Source organism: Danio aesculapii, chromosome 19 (assembly GCF_903798145.1).
Source record: "Danio aesculapii chromosome 19, fDanAes4.1, whole genome shotgun sequence".
Taxonomy (NCBI): Eukaryota; Metazoa; Chordata; class Actinopteri; order Cypriniformes; family Danionidae; genus Danio; species Danio aesculapii.
Genome location: NC_079453.1, coordinates 48,072,016 through 48,098,174, shown reverse-complemented (window position 1 = coordinate 48,098,174; position 26,159 = coordinate 48,072,016). Strand labels below are relative to the sequence as shown.

Sequence of the window (26,159 nt, the reverse complement as noted above, 5' to 3'; positions counted from 1 at the left end):
TTGTAATATGTTTTTTGTTTATCAGTTTCTTGTTTGTTTTTTTACCACAACAGAAACAATCTTTAAGCAAGTGCCTTTTGAGATCTGTAATGTAAGTGCACTCGACATAAATGAAATTCCTCTGACTGCTGATACAGAGCCACCAGCTGAGACTTCAAATTAGTCCACTTTGTATCTGTAATATCCATGTGTAGAATTACAGTCAAGCACATATTACGCTAAGCAGTGGGTGTTTATTTAATCATTGCTTGAACATACAACCCAGGGCCTGCTCAAGGGAAAAGCTCAGTCTGCGCTGTGACATTCCTTGAGTGTTTTGTCTGGAGCATGACGTTGAATTCCCCACAGTGCGAATAAAGCTGGAGACCTCCCACTCACACGCTCTTCTGCCAGCTAAATATTCCATATGCTCGCTTATAGGCAAGACATCTAGTTCATCTTCTTAAGCTGGAGATCTGCATGTCTGGAGTTTTAATATGAATTATTAGCCCCCCTGTATGTTTTTTTTTTGTCAATTTCTGTTTAACGGAAAGACGTTTTTTTTTTCCAACACATTTCTAAGCATAATTGCTTTAATAACTCATTTCTAATACCTGATTTCTTTTATCTTTGTCATGATGACAGTACATTATAATTGACTAGATATAGTATTCAGCTTAAAGTGACTATTTAACTAGGTTAATTAGATTAAAGTTAGGGCAATAAGGCAAATCATAATATATTGAAGTTTTGTTTTGTAGACAATTTAAAATATGTTGCTCAAGGGGGATAATAGTATTGACCTTAAAATGATTTAAAAAAATCAAGTAAAAACTGCTTTTATTCTAGCCGAAATAAAACAAATAAGACTTACTCCAGAAGAAATAATATTATAGGAAATACTGTGAAAATTCCTTCCTCTGTAAACATCATTTGGGAAATATTAGAAAAAATATACTTATATATATATTACGTATCTATTATTATATAATATTATATTATTATATTATATATATTAAGTATATATTATACTTAAATATAATGTATTTAGTAGTCAACATTTAAAGTGGATCAACACATTTCATCAAAGTTGTCCTAAAAATCCAAAATTGTATTAAACAATACCAATATTTTTTACAATAACATACAATATTAAAATTTGTATCATTTATTAATAATTATATAATTTAAAGGAAATTATATAACGGAAAGTAAGAATGGTATCTAACATCATGAATGATAAAGTTCCTGTTTTTATGAATCTTATTCATTAATTTTACTTCTGTTTAGTCCCTTTATTAATCAGGGGTCTCACAGCAGAATGAACCGCTAACTTATCCAGCACATGTTTTACACAGCAGATGCCCTTCCAGCTGCAACCCAGTACTGGGAAACGTTTGTACACAGTCATTCACAATCATACACTACGACCAATTTCGTTTATTCAATTCACATATAGCGCATTTGTTTGGATTGTGGGGGAAACCGGAGCACTCGGAGGAAACCCACGCAAACACGGGGAGAACATGCAAACTCCACACAGAAATGCCAACTGGCCCAGCTGGGACTCGAATTAGTGACCTTCTTGCTGTGAGGCCACAGTGCTAACCACTGAGCCACCTTGTCACCCCTATTCTTTACAATAACAATCTTTATTAAAGGAATTAAATGAGAATGAAAAGTAAAAGTTATATGATTTTTCAATGTGTTAAGTGGACACCTTTTAAGTGGAAATGCATATTTTTTGTTGTTGCATATTTTTTGCAAGCAGGACATTTGCAATAATTACAACATTATTTTTGTTTCAAATAAAGCTTCAATAGTCTACAGTATTTTATTCTAAAGATTCAGTTAAATTATTTAAACTTGCTTCACCCAAGCCACAACTTGACTTGACCATTGTGAGTTTCTTTATTCTGTTTAACACAAAAGAATATAATTTGAAAAAAGCTGAAGAGCACTTTAAAAACATCCATAATAGTAAAACAATGCTATAAAATCAACAGGTTTACTTCTTTCTTCAAAATAATTTCTTTAGTGTTCAACAGAAGAAAGTAAAACAGGTTTGGAACAAGTTAAGGATGAGTAAATGAAGACAGTTTAACTTTAACGGTAACAGTTTATTTTGATGGTCCATTTGAGTATTAGGCCCAATGCCAATTCTCCCACTTTAGCCCTTCCCTTAACCTAAAGAGCTAAAGAGAATTGGGACACCCAATTCTGTTTAGCTAAAAGGCGTAGTGCTGAAGGGAAGGACTAGATACCCTTGAAACTGAGATTGTTCAGGACCACAGTGGAACCCAAGAGGTAAGAAAATTTCCCAGAATACACAAGCTACAACGGCAGCGTGGCTGCACACGGAAGTAAGGAGATGCACAAATTAGTATTTGTTGTCATTATTACAAATTTTTACAACAAACAAGCACATGTTTTAATATATTCATAACCGCATTCGTGTTTTACCATCATGGTTTAAAAAATAAAAAACCGCTGAAATAAAAACTGCTAAATTTCGCTATCTATAATCCATAATAAGTACAGTTACGGTCTGATTGCCATATTATATCGTTTTGTTAACATGATGTATGCCTGCAATGATTTCCTGAAGATAAATACCAAAAAAAATAAGGCAACTGGAATAACTACAGCAGTCGCCATCATCGATCTCATATAAAGCATAAGGTCGCGATGACATTAGATGACGTGTGCAGGTGTTGTAGTGCTGTCCCAATTTCTCAGGGGTAAATTTTGAAGCCCTTCCCCTTCACACTCTGCTTCGAGGGCCAATGGGGAAGGGGTAGGGGTACAAAAGTACAATTGGGATTGGGCCTTAGTAGACTACCTGCTTAATATCTGTTGATATGCTCTTTCAACAGACATTTAACTGACTATAAGAAACTTCGCAAGTACATGTCAGCTTACACTAACCCTAACCCTAACCCCAACCTAACAGTCTACTTATAATGTAATGAGAATTAGTTGGCATGCAGATGCAAAGTAACTAAAGTCAACAACTGAACCATCAAAATAAAGTCTGACCATAATTTTTTGGGGTTAATTATACAATACATATCTTTTGGATCAACTTCATATGTTGATGACATTCAATTGCACTCAATTTTTGATACCTAACTTGCATAAAAAAAAGTTTCAGAACTAAGTAGACACCAGTATATTGCTAATCAGGAAAGACCCTGTATTGCACACTTGCTTTATTCCTCAACTCCTCAACAGGTTTCCCGTCTGCTCGCTGGAGGATTTTCCAATTCTCAGCTCTGAGAAGTAATAAGAACATAAAATGTGATTTGCCTTTGTGTGCTGATAACCGCTGCCTCGTCTCAGAGACTGGGAGGTGTTATTGAAAGTCTGTTGTCTGCCTTATTACATCAGACTTCCATTTCTCTGTAATTCTTTGTAACTCGTGGATGATTGTTCTTTCCCTTTATCTCATTTTCCCTCTATTGTCATCCATTCCTCCCTCACAGGTAACGCTCGCCGGCACCTTCATCGGGATCGGGAGGAAAACGCAGGACTGTCAAGGAAACACAAAGTACTTCCGCTGCAAGTTCTGCAACTTCACCTACATGGGGAGCTCTTCAGTGGATCTGGAGCAGCATTTCCTAGCCACTCATCCTAATAAGATGAAAAGTCCACCTGCGTCCAACTCAAACCTGGACGAGAAGTCTTCGAGTGAGCGCAAGGGGAATTGTGTACCTCGCATTGGTGCGGATGAGCATGGAAAGTGGGCCGATCGTGTGGCAGTGAGATCTGAAGATGACTCTGTGGCTGGATACTCTGTACCAATCAGATCGTCTGATTCTCCAAGCCACACTATAGGAGGAGACAACCCTTCTGCTTATTACTGGTGCAAATACTGCAGCTTTAGTTGTGAAGCCTCTGGTGCATCAAAACTTCTGGAGCACTATGAGAAGCGACACGGACACGCTGCCGTCCGGGAGGGAAGTCCAGGAGATCGGAAGACACGAGAGGGAGACTGCCATTTACGAAAGAAAGAGAAGACAAGCGAACAGGAAACTGTTGTAACCAGTTACAACTGCCAGTTTTGTGACTTCCGGTACTCGATGACACACGGACCGGAAGTTATCATTGTGGCTCCGCTTTTGCATCACTACCAGCGGGCTCACAGCATTCATAAGTGCACCATTAAACATTGCCCGTTCTGCCCTCGTGGGCTCTGCACACCTGAGAAGCACCTGGGCGAGATCTCCTACCCCTTCGCCTGCCGGAAAAGCTCCTGTTCGCATTGTGCTCTCCTTCTGCTGACGGGTGGAGGAAACGCGGCTCCGTCTCCGCCCGCGGCCCGAGCCTCTGTCACTCACCTGTGTGACCAGTGCCCGTTCACCGCCACTGATATTGACCTGCTGCTCTTGCACTACGACAGCGCACACACCTCTCACAGCCTGCTGGAGGTCAAGCCGGAGGAGGAGGGGTCGGGGGATGGAGGGGCAGGACCTGGGCGGGACCATCCTGGAGAATACGCCTGCACCAAGTGCCATTTCTGTACTGAAGTGGAGGAGGAAATATTTCGTCACTACAGGTAACTACAGGCACATTACAGTCCTTATTGGCCTGTTTTATATTTACAGTATATTCATCTTTAGCATGGTTAAATCTATCTATCTATCTATCTATCTATCTATCTATCTATCTATCTATCTGTCTGTCTGTCTGTCTGTCTGTCTGTCTGTCTGTCTGTCTGTCTGTCTGTCTGTCTGTCTGTCTGTCTGTCTGTAGTTCCATCATTCTATCTATTGTTCTCTCTTGTTCTATCTGTCTATCTATCTGTCCATCCATCCATTATCACAATCCAATCCACCCATCCGTCCATCCACCAAATCCACCAATCCATCCATCCATCCAAATCCAATTCAATCCATCCCAATCCAATCCATCCATCCATACATGCATCCAAATCCAATTCAATCCATCCCAATCCAATCAATCCATATCCATGCATCCATCCCAATCCATGCATCCATCTCCATCCATACCAATCCATCTCAATCCATGCATCCATCCCAATCCATCCATATCCATCCCAATCCAGACCATCCATCCATCCAAATCCAATTAAATCCAACCCAATCCAATCCATCCATATCCATGCATCCATCCCAATCCATGCATCCATCCCCATCCATAACAATCCATCTCAATCCATGCATCCATCCCAATCCATCCATATCTATCCCAATCCAGACCATCCATCCATCCATCCATCCAAATCCAATTCAATCCATCCCAATCCAATCCAATCCATCCATATCCATGCATCAATCCCAATCCATTCCCATCCATGCATCAATCCCAATCCATACATCCATCCATATCCATCCCAATCCATCCATCCATCCATATCCATCCCAATCCATTCATCCATCCATATCCTTCCCAATCCATGCATCCATCCCAATCTATCCTAACCCATCAATCCATCCAATCCGTCCAATTCATCCATCTAACACTTACATTTCTTTATTTTCATTTTTGATTTTGAAAAAGATTTGCAGTTGCACAGTACCGTTGCATAAGATATAGATTTATGCTCTATATCATTATAGAATTCCTTCAATTTTTTGGTTTTAGCTTTGGGTTTCTTTCGGGAATGAACCCATCACAGTGTCCTGAAATATTTCCCCTCAAGCGTTCTGGGCCTGGTTGAATTGCGTTGGTATTTTGTTATCGCTCTCTATTTGCAGATATAATACACTGATTCATGTGTACAGTAATTTATTCCCCATATGTCTACATTTACCAGCATTATTTGAACTTTGTTATGTTTCTGATAGCTGATGAAAAGAGACTCATATGACAGCCAGCTTTCTTTGTACGTGCTTCTTGTCGCTCAGTAAAACATTTATCTGGAGTTTTAACTGACAACTCTTCAAGTCAAGTGTCTTCAAGCTGTCGCCACTGGCTTGCATGGTTCAGGATCTGTAGAGCTGCGCATCGTTGGATTTACTCTTCAGTGTTTGGACTCTCAGTAGTGATTATTAAACCACACTGAAGTGAACTAAACTGAACTGAAACACTACAAACTGAACTACACTGTTCCAATTTACTATGATCTTCTATGTGAAGCTGCTTTGACAATCTACATTGTAAAAGCGCTATACAAATAAAGGTGAATTGAATTGATTGTGCGTATGTAAACTAGCTGTTAAGATTTGCACTGTCAAATTTGACTAAAATAAGTAAAGACCATTAAATAAAAGCTGATGGTATAAATTCGTGTTTAGCATTGCATTTCGTCATAACATCTCATTTATATGACTAATATGAACATATTATTGGATCTTTAAAAAATGACACATCCTTGTATAATATGTTGTAATTGCATTTAATAAGTTTTATGAAAGACCATTGGACAGAGACAGAAGTCGGTGAAATATCCATCAAGCTTGTGATTGCAAACATTTTTTTTCCCCATGTCTTGGCAGTTTTGTTTAAATAAACAGTAGCTATAATTAGTATATACTATTGTAACAGTCCAATATTTAGTGACCAAATTTATATGTTGAAAGTTTAAGACTTTAAACAAATCTTTAATATATTTTTCTAGCATTAGACAGTGAAAGCTGTTGATTGACTTTGGCCCCATTAACAGTGTCAGGTCTTAATGCCCAATTCTGATTTGTTGCCCATATCTGATTTTTTTGCCTGTCTGCTTACATGTTCTTTTAATTGTGACCCATGTCCGATTCATGTGTTTACACTTGCCATACAATTCATGACGCCGCGCATACATAAAGGCGGGTTCTAGCATCTGTGTCACGCTAGCCACAATGGAAGAACATTTCTTGCTTTTAGCTCTGCGAAATATGTTAAGTTCACCCAACTTCATAATGATTTTGATGTGGAGGAGGAGGAAAAGAACCGTACTCGCAGCTTGCCCCTATGGTTTATATATGGTGTCCTCCACCATTCAGAGGAGTGTATGGGCACGAGAAAGATCTCCAGTCTGTTAGGAGCAAATTGTGGCAACTGACCACTTTCCTACTCCATGTTTCCTCTGTTGTTGTTTACCGTGTCGGCGTCTCCACACACGCTCTTCCTTCTTCGTTATTAAACCGCGGAGAGGTACCACATTGTCGCAAGTATAATAACATATAAAACGGAACGCCTCAATAAATCCGATCTGCCTGTTTACATGATAGTCGCATTGTCACATATCTGATTTAGATCTGATTTATTTCCACAAATGAAGGAGACCTGAAACCGATCTCTGAATATCCACATGCATGCGTTTTTTTTTCCGGGTTTACACGGTCATAGAACAGATCCGATCTGTGTCACATATGAGCAAAAAATCTGAGTTGGCTCACATTTAACTGCAGTGTAAACGGGACCTTGGTTTCTGTGTTGGCGGTTTTGCATTCACACTGATAGGTAACAAGTTTTTCTTTTTATTTTTTCGCTCTCTTTACTTAAAGTCGAGCAACACAGCTGAATAAACTGAAAATGCTAAACATAAGGGAGTAACTTTTCTACAGCAGTCCTTCATTACTTTTGATTTAGCTCGTCTTGAGGCCAGGTGTACACTTTTTAGTTTGTTTATTAGTGTGTGTGTGTGTGTGTGTGTGTGTGTATGTTAAGTGTGTGCATGTGGGAAACTATTATACCTTTCCATATTCTTTCTTTCTTTCAGCAGCTGTGTGGTATGTACAGCGTGGATGAGTATGGCTCTGCTTTACCTTCACATAAGATCTCAATTACTCTCCATTTTCTGCCAGAGTTTACAGGCATGTCTACATGTGCTGGTTTGAATTTATTGATAAAAATGAGTTTACTGCACCACTGAAATCCATATGTCCGTTTGAGTTTGGCGCAGTAGAAAGAGAACAGAAAGGCACTTTGCTAAATCTAATATAAGTGTTGTGTAAATACACTAAACCACCTCAATGCAGCATATGTTTGGTATTACAGTGTATTGTGGCATATTATGCGCAGGAACTTCTTCTGAACAGTTTTACTGTTTACATACTAGCCCAACAGCAGAAACTTGAATGCATGTGCTTCATTTTTAGTGACTTAAATATGTAATAAACATATGTGTTTAACACATTATAAAATTGAAACTTGAGACATTTAATCTGTTTTCAGTTTTATTTTAATAAATTTATTGTAAGATACTGGTACCAGTTTAGCTCAATAGGTATGATTCGTATATTTAGTGCTGTGTTTTTATTTATAATGTTCATTCATTCATTCGATTTCCATCGGCTTAGTTCCTGATTATCAAGGGTCGCCACAGCGGAATGAACCGCCAACTATTCCAGCATATGTTTTACGCAGCGGATGCCCTTCCAACTGCAACCCAGTACTGGAAAGCACCCATACACTCACATTCGCGCGCACACACTCATACACTACGGCCAATTTTCTTACCCAATTCAAAGGAAACCCGGAGGAAACCCACGTCAACACGGGGAGAACATGCAAACTCCACACAGAAATGCCAACTGAGCCAACCCAGCTGAGGCTCAAACCAGCGACAGCGCTACCCACCGTGCTGCCCTACTTCAATATTTAATTCATAACATTTTTTCTGACTGAATTGATTTCCAATCCGTTCTTAATTAGCATGCATGTACGCATATACACACACACACACACACACACACAGTTATACAATTTTCCGACTCTTCCAACTTTTTTCTCTAAATTGCACGGGTTCACGCGTCGTCAAATGATCAACGAGCTTTTCTGACTTGTCAAAGATCCTGGCGAAGGAATCGTTTGTCAAGTTGGCGCTCGTGTCAGGAAAACACTGAATCTAAAGGCCTCATCCACCCACCTGTGCCCTCGGGAGCATGTGTGGAGGTTTTTGTGCGCTTTGAGCCGTGAGTGACGTCCATCATGATCCAGCTGCCCGCGGCTGGTTGTTTCAGGTGGACGTGGAGCCGAGTGTTTTCAGCCTGTGCGTGCGGCCCTTCTGAATAAGGCGCTGTTTGTATTCAGAGCCCGCAGTCTGGAGCCGCGCAGAGAGAGCAGAAATCAGACCTGTATGGCCTCCCTGGAGAGCTCCTGCTTCTCAACTCAGACTGTACAGTGTGTGTGTGTGTGTGTGTGTGTGTGTGTGTGTGTGTGATATATTTTGTTTTTAGACTACTTTTCTCTCATTTTTTGCTCACCAGGTGCACAGGCAGCATGAGAATATTGTGCAGTTTTGATAGCAGGGCCCTACTGCAATTTTATTTGACAGTAAAATAGCTTTACCATAGCTTTTTTTATGGTAAAATGCCTTTTAGCACATTTTAATTTTACAGAATGACAATTTTTTCAGTAATTTACTGTAATTTATATACATTTTACACAGTTTTATTTACATGATTTACATCAGTACAGGTGGCACGGTGGCTTAGTGGTTAGCACTGTGGCCTCACAGCAATAAGGTCTTTGATTCATGACCTGGCTGGGTCAGTTGGTGTTTCTGTGTGAAGTTTGCATGTTCTCCCCGGGTTGCTGTGGGTTTCCCCCAATTTTGGTCATCTAAATTGGTGTATAATTGTGTATGTGAAAATGTGAGAGTGTATAGGTGTTTCCCCATACTGGGTTGCAGCTGGAAGGGTATTCGCTGTGTAAAACATATGCCGGAATAGTTGGCGGTTCATTCCGCTGTGGTGACCCGTGAAAAATAAGGAACTAAGCAGAAGGAAAATAAATAAATGAATGAACTATTTGTATCAGTACAAAACCTTTATTTTTAGCATTTACTATTGAATTTAATCACTTCCAAACAAGTGACGAGATCACCTACAACAGTATTTGTATTGTTCGTTGTTATTTAATCTATTTAAAATACTGCATTGTGTATCGTTTTAAAATCTTTTAATTAACTGATTAACATAATTATCCTCAACTAGCAGTACTTGATTATTTTGATTACAGTAGAATACAACAAATTTCAAATATGCAGTAAATTACTGTAAATTACGCTTTACAATGACCCACAATGCAGTGCATATTACAATAGTGTTCTGTAAAGAATGCATGTGGTATCTTTACAGAACACTATTGTAATATGCACTTTACAATAGTGTACTGTAAAGAATGTATGTGGTGTCAAAGTCCCTTTAAGGCGAGTCATTTCACTTGCCGCCCATCTTTGAAACGCCTCTGGACAGTATGCTTAGGCATTCTGTCTGAATGGGGAAACACCAAATTCTCCAAAACTGTTAGCCAAGCTTATGATTACATTACATATTTGGAATCACCAATAAAATTAAACAGCTGTCTCTTCAGTTTTGATTCTAAACGTTCGAATCAAACAAAATCAGCATTTTTATTTCAGGTTGCGAAAGCTAATGTGCATGCGCACTCGAAAGAAACAAGATCACGACACCAACCTTATTTATGGCCGCTCTACACATTATCATCCTCTGGTAAACGATCGTCTGATCGCGCTGCTCTTTTGACGTAATTCACAACTTGATCTTGATGGTGAATCTCCTCCAAAAACGACAGCGACTCTTTGTTTACAAGTTTGTGGGCTTTTGAGTAGTTGCTTTTGTCATGTGATGTGCGTTTAACAGGACGGACTGTACCTTCCGTTCATTTCATACAATTACAAAACCAGAGAACATTGGTTTTCAAGTGTAGTTGGTTCATTTCAAATTTCAAGCTTTATGTGGATATATTTCTTATTTCTGTGAAGTAAGTATTCGCTGAGATTCCAGTGTGTTGGTTGACTTCAAAATAACTGTTGTAAAAGCAAGCATCTGGTCCGAGCTTCTCTCCAGAGAATTGTCAGTCTATAGCAATCGATGATTGGCTCCTGTACTAGAAGACGGGGCTTCATTCTTTATATTGACTCATTCAAAACTATACGAGTGACACGTCTTGTGTATTCTATAGTCTATAGTCTTTGGTGGTATTTCACTGAGTGTTTTTTACAGTAAATAACTGTAAAACTGCGGCAAAGTCTTAACAGTGTACACTAGATCTTACACTCAAAAAAGGACCCACTTTTTATTAAGTGGCCTTAACTACTTTGCACTTACATCAAAATAAATATACAATGTACTTAATGTGTTCATAATGCATTGCAGAACACTGGTTCACTTGAGGTGGGATACGGGTTGGGTTAGGGGCAGGTTTGGTGGTATGGTGGGTTAAGGTGTAAGGGGTGGTCAACCGTGTAATTATAAATGTAATAACAAAAATTTGTTACAGATGTAATTGAATGCAGGTATTTAATCAAGCATAAGTACAATGTCACAACATGAATTTATTCAATAAGTACATTGTCATGAGTCAGTGTATGTACTTATTAGAATCAGAATCAGAAAGAGCTTTTTTGCCAGGTATGTTCACACATACGAGGAATTTGTTTTGGTGACAGAGCTTCTACAGTGCAACAGCATTACAGAGACATGACAAAAAACAGATGATAGCTGTTATGTGCAAATTGGCATGTAAAGTGTGTTGTTAAATAAGTGTATATGTGTATAAAAGTGTATAGTAAGTAGTGATGTTGGTTCCACAATTATTATCATCAAGTGTTCATGAGATGGATTCCCTGAGGGAAGAAACTGTTTCTGTCTCGGGCTGTTCTGGTGCGCAGTGCTCTGTAGCGTCGACCAGAAGGTAAAAGTTCAAAGAGGCAGTGTGCTGGGTGTGAGGGGTCCAGAGTGACTTTGGCAGCCCTTCTGCTCGCTCTGGATGAGTACAGTTCTTGGGAAGTAGGAAGGGTTGTACCAGTGATTCGCTGAGCAGTCCGAACTATTCGACGTAGTCTTTGGAGGTCGTATTTAGTAGCTGAGCTAAACCAGACAGTTATTGATGTGCAGATGACTGATTCAATGATGGAGGTGTAGAACTGTTTCAGCAGCTCCTTTGGGAGGTTAAACTTCCTCAGCTGACGAAGAAAGTACAGCCTCTGTTGAGCTTTTTTGACAATGGAGTCAATGTGAGTGTTAGTTAAGGCCACTTAATTGAACATCCTAGGGCTTGAGTGTCTACATACATAGACAGCACATTTTAGCTCTTAATTGGCTATTTAAAACACTTTGAATGTTTTATGTTTCATTACAGCCTTTCATTTCATTTCATTACAACTGTTTTGCAGCATATTAAATGTCCCAAACACTATTGTTAACTGTCCAAAATGAAAAAAATGTTTTTACTCTCTGATAGTCAAAGCAAGCTCAAAAAAAAATATTCTCTGTTAAATCTGCATTAAAAAGATTCAGGAAAAAGAGTTTTTTTTTTAATTCAAACCACGAGTCGACATATATGGACATATTTTTTCTCTAAAAGTACATCAAAATAAATAATGATACTTAGGTTTTTATTCTAATTAGGTTCCAATAAGGCCGAAAAAAACACCTTGGGCGTTAAGAGGATAAAGTGGGATCCAAAAAAAAAACACTTCTTGTTCAAACTACCACACAACAATATTCCTGTAATTTGATTAGACAGTTTTATGTTCAATCCACTTATATTTGTAAAACATTAAGTTAAATGAATAGTTTTGTGTTCGAACAGCATGAAGGAATTATGTTGGTGTAACTACCTGGATAGTCTAAATGTAGTTCCCAGCATGATTTGCACGGGATTGAATTAAAAGGGGGAAATGTTGACAATAAAAGTAATCTTGAGTGCTTTAAGTTAAGAGAAAATTGTGTTAGATGTTAAACTTCACTACTAGGCCTACATGAAATCTGTGTGCATATAAATTAGTATTTATTCAGTTTTTAAATAAATTTCAGTAATGTTATTGACTAATATGAAAATATTCATATGATTTATTTACAATACTGTTTGTAAAGTAATATTTTCTGTCTTTTAGAAGTATCTGTATTATATGAGAGACTTGATTTGTTTACCAATTAAGTGGTACTAATTGGATTTACATTGTAAACATTAAATAAAATTTAAAAAGGTATTTTTTATTTTATATATTAAGTTTTTAGTGATGAAACTCCCAAAATAAAATCTGTATAAGTTTTTACAACACTTTGTGCAGAAATAGCTAAAAATGTCTGCAGATTCTGTCTGGCCCTAGTTAGTAGACATACACTGATCAAAATAAATTTAGCTTATTGGCTTTATTTAAAATTAATTAATTCAAATAAGTTGAAATGACTCAATTCAAATGTGCGACATAATTACAAAGTTACACCAGCAACTTTTTAAAATCCACACTTTAAAAAAATGCAGGGTTCCTCGCTATTCATTCATGTTGTCCCAACACAAAGCAGTTAACGTAACTTTTTTTGTTCAATCCACTTAAATTTAAGTTGTTCCAATACAATCTCAAGAATTGTGTTGCTTCCACTCATTTTAAATAACTAGTTTGAGCAGCAGCAAAACTCATCTTTTTGAGTGTGGTCTATAGGCTACTGCATGCATGTTTTCAGATTTGCATTGTTCTGTGTTATTGTATGAACATCTGTGTCATGGTATCTGGTTTCATTGTGTGGAAGTGTTCACTGACCTCTCTCTCTCTCTCTCTCTCTCTCTGTGTGTGTGCGCATGTGTGTGTGAGAACGTTTGTGTGGTCTGTCGAATCCCTGATACATAATATTTCCAGTATGCGTCCGTCTCTCCAGAATACCTCGCTATAGTGTGGATTTATGAGCAGAATCCTGCCCTCTAGTCTCCAAACAGCAACCCACCCACTGCGAACGTGACCCTGATATTGATGCCGTAGCCTCCCACACCTCGTGCCCACCAGATCCAACACGCACTCCATATATCACGCTGCCCTCCGATTCAGCAAAGGGGAACCTGTTACGTGCAGGAGGTGAAATAGGCCAGACTGTACTGCATTGGATTTTCGCAGCTTTCAGACTTTGTTTCTAGTCAGTTCTGCATTCTCATCCACCATAGAGCGCAACGTCTGATCCAGCATATAGAAACTTTGTTCTTTAACAAGGAGACAGTGCCAAATACTGGCCTGGCATACTTAATACAGCAGGTTTCGCAGGTATGTGTTTGCGAGGATGGTTGTCGTGTAGATGTGAAATATTTTTCATAATGCAAGGGAACAACTTCAGCTTTTTTGGCTACAGCACTGTTGTGTAGACATGAAGGTAGCCTGAAACTGATTACCGCAATCTCATTTTAGTAAAAGTTGCTGCCTAGAGAACACGAGAAAGACAAAGCAAAAATAAATACAGTATATAGATAGATTTGACCTGGCACTTATAGATATACATGCCCTGGTTTTAAAGGTGCAGTAGGTGATCTGCCAAAATGCTAACAGGTTTGCATAATATGTTTGAAACACAGTCCCGCCCCTGCCGTCCAAAGCCACGCCTCCTGATATCATGAATGCACACATCTTAAAGATGACAACAGACAACCCACTAGATCATGTCATTCGCCAATTAGAAAACTTTACAGTATACTACAATTCCCAGCGAGAAACTGTATTATATCGAGCACGTATTCAGTTATGTAGTTAGCAAGCAAAACTTGTCATAATGTGCAATATTTCATGCATGCAAGGATCGTTGGTCTCAATCTCTCACACTTTGTCCTGAAGCAACTACTATATGCTTAGTGGTTGGCCAGCAGTGTGCAGGGTTTACACTTATTACTAAGCCATACTTACATGCTGTTCAAATGAACCATTGTGAATATAAAACCAACTTCAGCTCAGTAAAGCAGGCTAGGCGGATTAGCGCTGTTTACTGATGTTTTGTTATTAAACTAAATAAAAATCTACATTATCGATGCTGTAAAAGGTCCTTATGGAACTGAAAATAGTCACATCAATCTTTCGCCGGAAGATTTCAGTGGCTGAACAACACTTCTGTGCATATAACCCATTTGTAACAGCACAATCTACATCAGCTTTGCGTGACTAAATGAGTTTTAAAACAGAACATTAGCTGTCTCATGGAATCTTCCTTCCTCCAGCGTGCAAAAGTAACTAATAATAATGTTTTTTAGTCATGGATCGGACAATTTTTGAGACACTGCTCGCTGCAGAGCCACTTGAGCTCCAGCGAGGGGCAGCTTGAGCTCCTCTTCCTATAAGCTATTTTAATGCGTACACCAACCCCACCTCTAACCCCAACCCCCAGTGACATCACTCGTAGAAGAAGTGCAAGGAAGGAGGAGCTGGATCTCAAGCTCCCTCTTGCTGGAGCTCAGCTCTGCCCTAGTAGCTCTGCAGTGAGCACCACTTGCAATTTTTTGGATCAGCCAAAAAGGGGAGGAGACGAATGTCATTTGCTTTTCGATGTATTACAAAAACAGCACTGCAAGAACTTAGAACCTGTAATTCTATTAAAAATAAAATGAAGAAATAATCAGCTGAATAAAAGTAAATTGTAAAATATCCTGTACTGTGAAAATTTACTGTTGCTGATAACGCTAAATGTAGTGTTACGTGTTTAAGTTGTTAAGATATTAAAGAGGATGAAACGTAACAATCAGTGAGTCTACTGATGCTGGATGAATGAGAACACACCAACCACTTGTTAAGTGAAACAAATTAAGTATTTAATATTCAGTGAATGTCAGACAATGAATAGAGAATGCATTATAAATGTAATTTTAAATAATCGAATTAAAGAAAATAGGAGTGTTGCCAAAACAAAGAAATAAATATAACAAAACGATCTAACTAAACCCCAACCCACTAAATTGACTAACCAAAGAAAAATGCAGAAACAAAACCAAAATCTTCAGCACGTAGCATAACTAAACTTCATAACCTCAAAACATGATTACACATGTGCCAACACCTCCTTAAACTAACTAACAAATAAATATTCTAAGCTGCTCACATTACTAGAGTTCTCGTAAAGTACACACTGTTAGCCATTAGCAAAACACAATCTCATATAATCCAATTCTCACAAAGATCGTTCAACTTCTCACTAGATGATAAACTGAGCTGCACAAGCATATCTAATAAAGCAGTCTCTTCATAAAGAGAAAACTAGAACACAGCAAATCGTAAGCAAATCAACACAGATGAGCAGGCTGGCCGACACAAGTGAGGAGACTGGCTGTGAGCCAAGCGCTCCTGAAGAACAGCGCAAGCGCACGGCTTTTATACGGAGCGGGCCCGGTTCTGATTGGCGTGTCGATGGTGATTGACAGCTCCTTGGACCAATGGTTGCACACCTAGAACCAGCAGATGACACACAGCGGAAAAAAGAGAAGAGCACGCAAAACAGAACAAACAAAACATACGTGAAACGTAACAGTAGAAATCGAACATTATAATTTACATTGCATATTTATTTATAGTCTTATTTTCCAATTAGCTTAATTAGTCAGTTTTTAGTTATTCACTTATAAAACTTCATGTTTTATTGCAAGATGCTAATTTTTAAGGAAATATTCAATGACATATTTTTGAAGACGATTGGTTAAATAATGTAATTGCAGCCTACAACTTTAATTTTTGAGCGTGAAGTTTAATGCATATGATGCTGAAGGCAAAGCCACTCCACACGCAACAACTTGATCTTCCATAGTTAAATGAATCTGATAAAAGGCATGCAACATTTTCACACTAGGAAGCATGTTTTAATGTGGTAACTGATTTGCTGATATGCTGCAACGGCCCCTTTAAATACAAGATCAATATAGCGAATATTGGCGTTCTCACTGCCGGAGCTGTGAAGGCAGACAGTGTTGCCGCCAGAGCAAACTTTGACGCTCTCGCTGCCTTCAGTGTGAATGCACAGTTAATGTCATATTTAATATTTATATAGTGACAGATCTAAACCAGCTTAAAATCACACTCAGTAAAATATCGCTCAATGATAAAAATAAAAAAAATATCCCCAAAACACCACTATTTCTTTAGTCAATATCACTTACCAGATTTTTGTTTTTGTTCAGACACTCTTTTTTTTTCACTGTCATCATGTGAGCATCAGATCGTGCTGTAGCCGTTTTTCTATCTCCTGTATAATGTGAGGTGGATGATGTCTGTAACGCTGCGCGTAAAGTGCTGGTATTGAGCGGGTGTGCTGGTGCATTGCTAAAGGCCTTCATTTTCACAAGCGCAAATTACTGCCACTCAGTGCCGTTATTGACACCGATACAGCTTCTCATTTATATTTCCCAACTAAATCGACGATGCTGTTTTGATGCTTTGCGAAATGACTGTAAAAAAAGAAAGTTAAGAGATTTCATTTATAACCTGTGATTGCAATTTAACTGAAAGCTTTGAGGAAATTATAGTGTAGGAGGCAGGCTGCATTAGATTTTGTTTGCCATGTTTTTGAGATATACACTCACCGGCCACTTTATTAGGTACACCTGTCCTATTGCTCAATGCAAATTTCTAATCAACCAATTACATGGCAGCAACTCAATGCATTTAGGCATGTAGACATGGTGAAGACGATCTGCTGCAGTTCAAACCGAGCATCAGATTGAGGAAGAAAGGGGATTTAAGTGACTTTGAACGTGGCTGCTGGTGGTGGTGTAATGGTGTGGAGGATATTTTCTTGGCACACTTTGGCCCCATTAGTACTAATTGAGCATCATGTCAATGCAGTCTGCATGAGAATTGTTGCTGACCATGTCCATCCCTTTATGACCACAGTGTACCCATCTTCTTAAGGGTACTTTCAGCAGGATATCGTGCCATGTTATGAAACGCCAATCATCTCAGACTGGTTTCTTGAACATGACAATGAGTTCACTGTACTCAAATGGCCTCCACAGTCACCAGATTTCAATCCAATAGAGCACTTTTGGGACGTGGTGGAACGGGAGATTGGCATCATGGATGTGCAGCCGACAAGTCTGCAGCAACTGTGTGATGCTATCATGTCAATATGGAGTAAAATCTCTGAAGAATATTTCCAGTAGCTTGTTGAATCTATGCCACGAAGCATTAAGGCAGTTCTGAAGGCAAAAGGTCCAACCCAGTACTAGTAAGGTGTACCCAATAAAGTGTCCGGTGAGTGAATGCGCGTATTGTTTTGAATGGGTAGATGATTTATACTAGTCAGGCAGGTATGCTGTAAAGAGCTTTTCTTGCTCCGATTCGGTCTAAGAAACAAACTGTCTACTTTTTTTTGACTCTGTCAATACCTACAATTCTGTTTTTGCTGCTTGTTTATTAGATTTGGCAGCCATGCGGAAAAAAAGAGCAAGAAAGGCCATCTCTGAGTCGATTTAGAGCCTTTGAAGTTCAGTTTGATGCTGTGCACTTTTTCTTTTTAGATGATAAACTCTTCTCCGATAGTTGTTTTTTATTTATTTGTTTCATCAAAGATGAGTTCTCCCATTTGGGTTTTTGAATCAAAGGCTGCATCCAAAATCGCATACTTCCATACTATATAGTATGCTAAAAACAGTATGAGAGCCTAGCTATCCCATGATGCACCGCAAGAGAGTTCATGAATGAAATTGGCGGATGTAGTATGTCCGAGTTTCATTCATGCTACTGACATTCATACTGTATGGAAAACGCACTTTTCTAACGGCCAAGTAGTACATTTAAATTCAAATGCAGTACCTACTGAGTAGTAGGCAATTTCAGACACAGCCAAAGTAATGTTTTTAGTACATATAGAACATTATAAATGCAAGTAAAGTGTCTGCTTTCATGTTTCAAATAACTTTAGTGAAATAAGTCTCCCAAAAAAGTCAAAATATGAAAAAATCATCATCATCATCACTTAAAAAGAAATGGTCAAATCTGATCACTTGGATAATAGTGATGAAGAATTCAAATCTAAAAGACAATTAAAGATTATTTTGGAGCTTCACCGTGATTTTTAAATAGTCTTTTAATATGCGATCAAATGATCCTTGTATTAAATATCACCTATGATGAAAATCTTCTTTCGTAAGCTGTTTGGACCAGAACTATGTGTAGGTATAGTGTGTCCACTGTCGTATTGGAGTGATAGAAACACAAAAAGTCTCTCTTTTAAAAAATTTCCTGACTTTAAAATAGGAGCCAAATCCCAGTGATTTTTGAGGCCCATGTGACGTAGTAGTGTGGTTAACCCCGCCCACCAAATTGATTGACAGACACCATGTTTCTATAATAATATGTATACACATGTCCACAGAGCATTTTTTGCAAAGAAACTGAGATTAAAATGTCTGTTTCAATTTTTATTTAATACCTTTTATAAGTTTAAAACATTTTTAAAACAGAGCATGTTTGTAATAAAGACAGTAAAATTGCTATCTAATTCATAACCGCTATAATCACCACAGCCGCATGACGCATTTGTGTGAGACTCATCGTTTCAGAAAGGCTTGAATAAACTCCACCACAAATACATCAAATAAACTTTCTTGGTATTTTTTAATAATGAGCTTATTTCAGCTTCAGCCGTGTCTGTCTCTATCACTGACTGCTGTTTATCTGACGTAACGCAGAAGAAGCACACACGCACATGGGAGTGGTGGGCAGGGAGAAGCTGCTCATTTGCATTTAAAGCCACAGGCTACAAAACAGCTGTACTGTACTCAGACACCAACATGGGCAAATTCTGGAGGCTATAATTAATAATCTGATGGATGTTTTGACCTGAAACTTTACAGACACATCCTGGAGTAGGCATGGACCTGTATACAATTCTGACGGTATGATAACCATTAGATAAAAATATCATGGTTTCACAGTATTGTGATAACTGCCTTAATATATATTCTTTTTAAATGTCAGGGTAAAAAACTAAAACTTTCTTCCCTTTTGAACACAATATATTTTATTTTGAGAAACATTTCAAATATTTTGGAGCAGTAAACATCAGGCTGAATAATTTAAATGAATCATTGACTTCTGCTGTCTTCGTTAGTTTCTAAAGCTCAGATTTCTTTACAATTTAAAACGACATCTTTGGATATATTTTCTGCTGGAGATACTGTTGTCCTAAAAAAAAAATTCCAAAAAGAAAATAAAAAATTAAATAAAAAAAATCTTACACATATTTTAGGAACGGTATAGCAGAAAATCTTTTAAAAAAACTAAAACTTTTTTCCCTTTTGAACACAATATATTTAAATAATATAATATATATATTTAAATAATTAAAAAATATAATATATTTTGAGAAACATTTCAAATATTTTGGAGCAGTAAACATCAGGCTGAATAATTTAAATGAATCATTGACTTCTGCTGTCTTCGTTAGTTCCTAAAGCTCAGATTTCTTAACAATTCAAAACGACATCTTTGGATATATTTTCTGCTGGAGATACTGTTGTCCTAAAAAAAAAATATAAATTATAAAAAAATTTAATTCAATTAAAAAAATTGTACACATATTTTAGGAACGGTATAGCAGAAAAATGTTGGCGATTTTAAAACCTTGATTTTCCAAACTACGGTATACCTTGAGAACGGTTATCATCCCATGTCTATTCTGGAGACAACAAAGTCCTTTCTTACATCTTGTAAAAGGGGAAAAATAGGTGTCCTTTAAATATTCCTATCAAGATTTTATGCATAAATTATTGTAGAACCCAGTGACATACATTTTTTTTTTTGTATAAATCAAGAGAAAAATGGGTGATAGATAGGTGATTATTATTATAATTTTTTTTTCTTCAGAAAAAAAGACCGATCTTCATGTACAGCTGTGTTTCAGTTGTATTGTTTTACTGATTGAAAACCTTTTTGATTAATTCACCTTTAATAACTCTACAGATTTTGCCTTTTTGATAAGTTCATTGTGTAAAATAAAAATGTTATGGTATTTGTTATGGTTACAAGCTGTCAGAACTATTATCACACCCCCTGATGTGACATAACCACACAAAATACTGTCATTTGACACTAAATCTGACCCGACCGCTGAAATAATCATCTCTTATTATGAGATTAACACTGTGAATCATGCCAAGGCAGGGAACACACGTTTTTAAATATGTTTTTTTTTGTATTTGCCCCATAATCCTTCTCTTTTTCTTTGTTAAAACATTTTAAATCATATTTGATATAATGATATTTGATATTCAATGATATCTTTGCTTGTGTTATGTGGCATTAGTAATGCATCTGTGGTTATTATTTTGAATTCTATTTATGCTTAAAAAAACTAAATTACCATGGTCTATGAGCTGTGATAAACACACACACACACACACACACACACACACGCACACACACACACACACACACACAGTTGATTATTTGAACAGAATGCTGACAGCTCTTGAATGTCTACTTTTCGCTCTTTCTCATCCAATCTGCTAGTGTTTTGCTTGTACCTCATTATCCAGCAGACGCAGCTTGAATTAACACTATTTGGTTAATGGCCTTAATGTGTTTTCTGAACATCACAGGAAATGTGACAACCTGTCAACGTGTTAATTAAAACCATTTAAGTAAAAAGTCATCATTACCGTAATAATGCACTGTACTTGTGATTGACATTCACAGATGTTTATCGAAGTCAGGTTTATTTATTTATTTATTATTAATTTTGTAGCTGTTTAAATTGGAACTTAACTAAGATTATTATTATGCTGAATCAACTTTGGTTGAACTGGGATATTTTTATCTAAATAAACACACATACACACTTTATTATAGTTTAAAATAAATGTTTTAAAAAAAAATGTGTAAATGTTGGATATTCTTGTGAAGCAAAGCTGTTTGTTTTTACAATCATGCCTAATTAGTTGTTAATATTGTTATGTTCAGTGTCACACCATCTTTCAGAAATCATGCTAATTTACAGATTTTAGAGAGAGAGAGAGAGAGAGAGAGAGAGAGAGAGAGAGAGAGAGAGAGAGAGAGAGAGAGAGAGAGAGAGAAGGAAAGAAAGAGAGAAAGTAAAAAGAAAAGGAGATGAAGAAAAAGAGTGACAGAAGAAAGAAAAAGGATAAAGAACAATTGTCAGAAATTGAGAAAAAAGGAGCAATAGAAAAAAAGAGAAGGAGAGTAAAGAGAAAAAAGGAGCAAAGAAGAAAAAGGAGAAAGTAAAGAGAGAAAGTAACAGAAACGTAAAAAGAAAGACAGAAAGAGTGATAGAGAAAGAAAGAAAAAAAGAAAGAAAAATAAAAATAAAGAAAATTTAGACAAAGCAATCAAGAGCAATAGAAAAAGATAAAGATAAATAAAAGAGAAGACAGAAATAAAGTGACAAAAAGAGAAAGTAAAGAGAAAGAAATGAAAAAAGAGAAAGAAAGAAAGAAAGAAAGAGCAGTAGAAAAAGATAAAGATTAATAGAGAAAGAGAGAATTATAGTGACAGAACCAGAGAGAAATAATGGGAAAGAAATAGATAAAGAGAGAGAAAGTGTGACAGAATTAAAGAAAAATATAGGAAAGTGAAGAAACTTGACAGAAACGGATAAAGAATAGATAGATAGAGAAAGAAAGAATAAAAGGAAAGAGAATAGGAAATAAAGAAACCAATACAGAACAGATAGAGAGAAAAAGAGAAAGCAGAGAAAGAATTGAAAAAGTAAAGAGAAAGAAAGAAATATAGAAAGAAAAGAGACTAAAGAGAGAAAGAAAATGACAAAAACAGAGACTGAACGAACGAAGGAGAAAGAAAGAAGAAAGAAAGAAAGAAAGAAAGAAAAGGAATGAGAGAAAAACGAAAGAAAGAAATGAAAGAGAAAAAAAGAAAGAAATGAAAGAAAAGAAAATTAAAGAAAGAAATGAAAGAGAAAGAAAAAAAAGAAATAAAAGAAAAGAAAACGAAAGAAAGAAATGAAAAAGAAATGAAAGAAAAGAAAACGAAAGAAAGAAATAAGAGAAAAAAAGAAAGAAAAGAAATGAAAGAAAGAAATAAAAGAAAGGAATGAAAGAAAGAAATAAGAAAGAAATAAAAAGAAAAGAAAGAAATAAAAGAAAGGAATGAAAGAAAGAAATGAAAGAAATAAAAAGAAAAAGAAGAAAGAAAGAAAGAAAGAAAGAAAGAAAGAAAGAAAGAAAGAACGAGAGAGAGAAAGAACGAGAGAAAGAAAGAAAGAAAGAAAGAAAGAGAATAAAAGAAAGAAAGAAAGAAAGAAGGAAAGAAAGAAAAGGAATGAGAGAAAAACGAAAGAAAGAAATGAAAGAGAAAAAAAGAAAGAAATGAAAGAAAAGAAAATGAAAGAAAGAAATGAAAGAGAAAGAAAAAAAAAGAAATAAAAGAAAAGAAAACGAAAGAAAGAAATGAAAAAGAAATGAAAGAAAGAAATTAGAGAAAAGAAATGAAAGAAAGAAATAAAAGAAAGGAATGAAAGAAAAGAAAATGAAAGAAAGAAATGAAAGAGAAAGAAAAAAAAGAAATAAAAGAAAAGAAAACGAAAGAAAGAAATGAAAAAGAAATGAAAGAAAGAAAAACGAAGAAAGAAATTAGAGAAAAAAAGAAAGAAAAGAAATGAAGAAAGAAATAAGAAAGAAATAAAAAGAAAAGAAAGAAATAAAAGAAAGGAATGAAAGAAAGAAATGAAAGAAAGAAAAAAAAGAAAGAAGAAAGAAAGAAAGAATGAAAGAACGAGAGAGAGAAAGAAAGAAAGAAAGAAAGAGAATAAAAGAAAGAAAGAAAGAAAGAAAGAAAGAAAGAAAGAAAGAAAGAAAGAAAAAGAGAGAAAGAAAGAGAGAAAAAAAGAAGGAAAGAAAAAGAAAGAAATAGAAGAAATATAAGAAATAAATAAAAACGAAAGAGAAAGCAAGAAAGAAAGAAAGAGAGAGAGAGAGAGAGAGAGAGAGAAAGAAAGGAATGAAAGAAATAAAAAGAAAAAAATGAAAGAAAGAGAGAGAGAGAGAAAGAAAGGAATGAAAGAAATAAAAAGAAAAAAATGAAAGAAAGAAAGAGAGAAAGAAAGAAAGGAATGAAAGAAAGAAAAATATAGAAAAAGAAAGAAAGAAAGTTTTTGTGTGATTTGGAGGTTTTAGAGCAGGTAAAGTTATTCAGATCTACTCTCTGCACTGTGTCAGTTTGTGATGTAAACATGTATGATTGAGTTCATGCTAGCAGAAACTTTGATGTCAACTACTCAACTTAAAAACTTCAGTTAGCAGAACTCCCGGCAGAAAACAATCGGTTCTGGGTTACAGGGTTTGACAAACATATTTATGCTCTGTGTCAGTTACCAAAGAATAGCGTTTGTTTTGGAAGCGGCCCATTGCTTTGTTGGAAAACACTGCAGTTTTGGGGGAGCGCTCAAGTAGCCCGATGTTGTCTGGTACTGATTAATGATAACTCGATGTGTCTGTGTGTCTGTCGCTTACGGTAAATGGTCCTCATAAAACAACTTCACAGACGTTTATATGCTCTTCAGATGTCCATTTTATTCCTACATGTGTAGACGCTTTTCTTTATATTACTTTCGGATTATTTTCCGGGTCATTTGGTGTCAAGTCAAGCAGAAATCCCCAGCTAAAACTTTTATTTTGATCTTTTTATTTTGGTGAGATAACTGGTTAACACTTTACTTGAAGGGGGTGTTTATAATGTGAATGAGATTTGTACGCATGCTTATGACAATTATTATTAAGTGTCATTTGCTCAGTTATGACATTTTAAATGCAAAGTTGACATTTTTTGTCATGACAACTTGACATAAACAAATACATCACAACCTGCTTTTGTCTTTGTCATGACAACATGACATTACCGAGACAACATAACTTGTCATAAATCTGTCATAAACATGATTGTCAAGATTGTCTTTTTCGTTCTTAGCCAACTTTTGTTTTTGTGGTCTAGTTATTATGGTTCAGTTCCAGATATATTGAGATCTAAGAGTAAATTGTTAAAGGTGCAGTATGCAAGATTGACACCCAGTGGTTGAACTAGTTATTGCAGACCAAAATCAAAACACTTTTTCAACCGGCCCCTCCTTAGATGACTCCATGCAAACGCAGGTTGCCAGATTGACCGCACCAACGGGAGCGAGCATGCCTGACACTCACCGGCCACTTTATTAGGTACAACTTACTAGTACCAGGTTTCACCCCCTTTTGCCTTTAAAACTGCCTCAATCCTTTGTGGCATAGATTCAACAAGATACTGGAAATATTTCACAGGAATTTTGCTCCATATTGACATGATGGCATCAGGCAGTTGCTACAGATTTGTTGGCTGCACATCCATGATGTGCATCTCCTGTTCCACGTCCCAAAGGTGCTTTATTGGATTGAGATCTGGTGACTGTGGAGTCCATTTGAGTACAGTGAACCTATTGTCATGTTCAAGAAACCAGTCTGAGATGTTTTGCGCTTTATGACATGGCGCGTTATCCTGCTGGAAGTAGCCATCAGAAGATGCGTACACTGTGGTCATAAAGGGATGGACATGGTCAGCAACCAAGTAGGCTCTGGCGTTGACACGATGATCAATTGGTACTAATGGGGCCCAAAGTGTGACAAGAAAATATCCCCCACACCATTACACCACCACCACCAGCCTGAACCATTGATACAAGGCAGGATGGATCCATGCTTTCATGTTGTTGATGCTAAATTGTGACCCGACCATCCGAATGTTGTAGCAGAAATGGAGACTCATCAGACCAGGCAACGTTTCTCCAATCTTCTACCTCGGTTGTAACGAGTGCTTATTCGAGTTACTGTTGCCTTTCTATCTGCTGAAACCAGTCTGGCCATTCTCCTCTGACCTCTGACACCAACAAGACATTTGCTCCCACAGAACTGCCGCTCACTGGATATTTCTCTTTTTCGGACCATTCTCTGTAAACCCTAGAGATGGTTGTGCGTGAAAATCTCAGTAGATCAGCAGTTTCTGAAATACTTAGACCAGCCCGTCTGGCACCACATCCATGCCACGTTCAAAGTCACTTAAATCCCCTTTCTTCCCCATTCTGATGCTCGCTTTGAACTGCAGCAGATCGTCTTGACCATGTCGACATGCCCAAACCCATTGAGTTGCCACCATGTTAAATTAGAGTTAACAAGCAGTTTTACAGGTGTGCCTAATAAAGTGGCCGGTGAATGTATATATGTTTACATTTATAATATTTATATCCCTTTTCCCGTGCTTTCCACCAGGGCAACCTGGGGGGCTGAAATATAAAACTGGTCATGGGCAGGATATTGAGACCAAAACAAAGGCAGACACAGAACACATTTTTTCCCAGGAGAATATCAGACTTTTAGCATTGTTTTTCAATTAAACGACTATCTTCACTTAGCATGTTTAGCATGTTCGTTTTATGTTTTAGAATAGTCATAAACTTACATACAACACTTTTCAACTGCACACATTGTCCCGAAAAATCATGACATTTAAATGTGCAGTTAAGATG

General features: G+C 36.9%; 1 protein-coding gene across 3 annotated transcripts in view; it reads left to right on the top strand.

The window, feature by feature from the left end:
- trps1 (trichorhinophalangeal syndrome I) overlaps nt 1-26,159 on the top strand; it is a 254,925-nt gene that overhangs the window by 80,055 nt on the left and 148,711 nt on the right. For all 3 annotated transcript variants that reach the window (XM_056479416.1, XM_056479417.1, XM_056479418.1), the window contains exon 5: nt 3,465-4,537. In XM_056479416.1, coding sequence (XP_056335391.1) covers nt 3,465-4,537 — 1,073 coding nt within the window. The remainder of the gene's footprint in view (nt 1-3,464; nt 4,538-26,159) is intronic.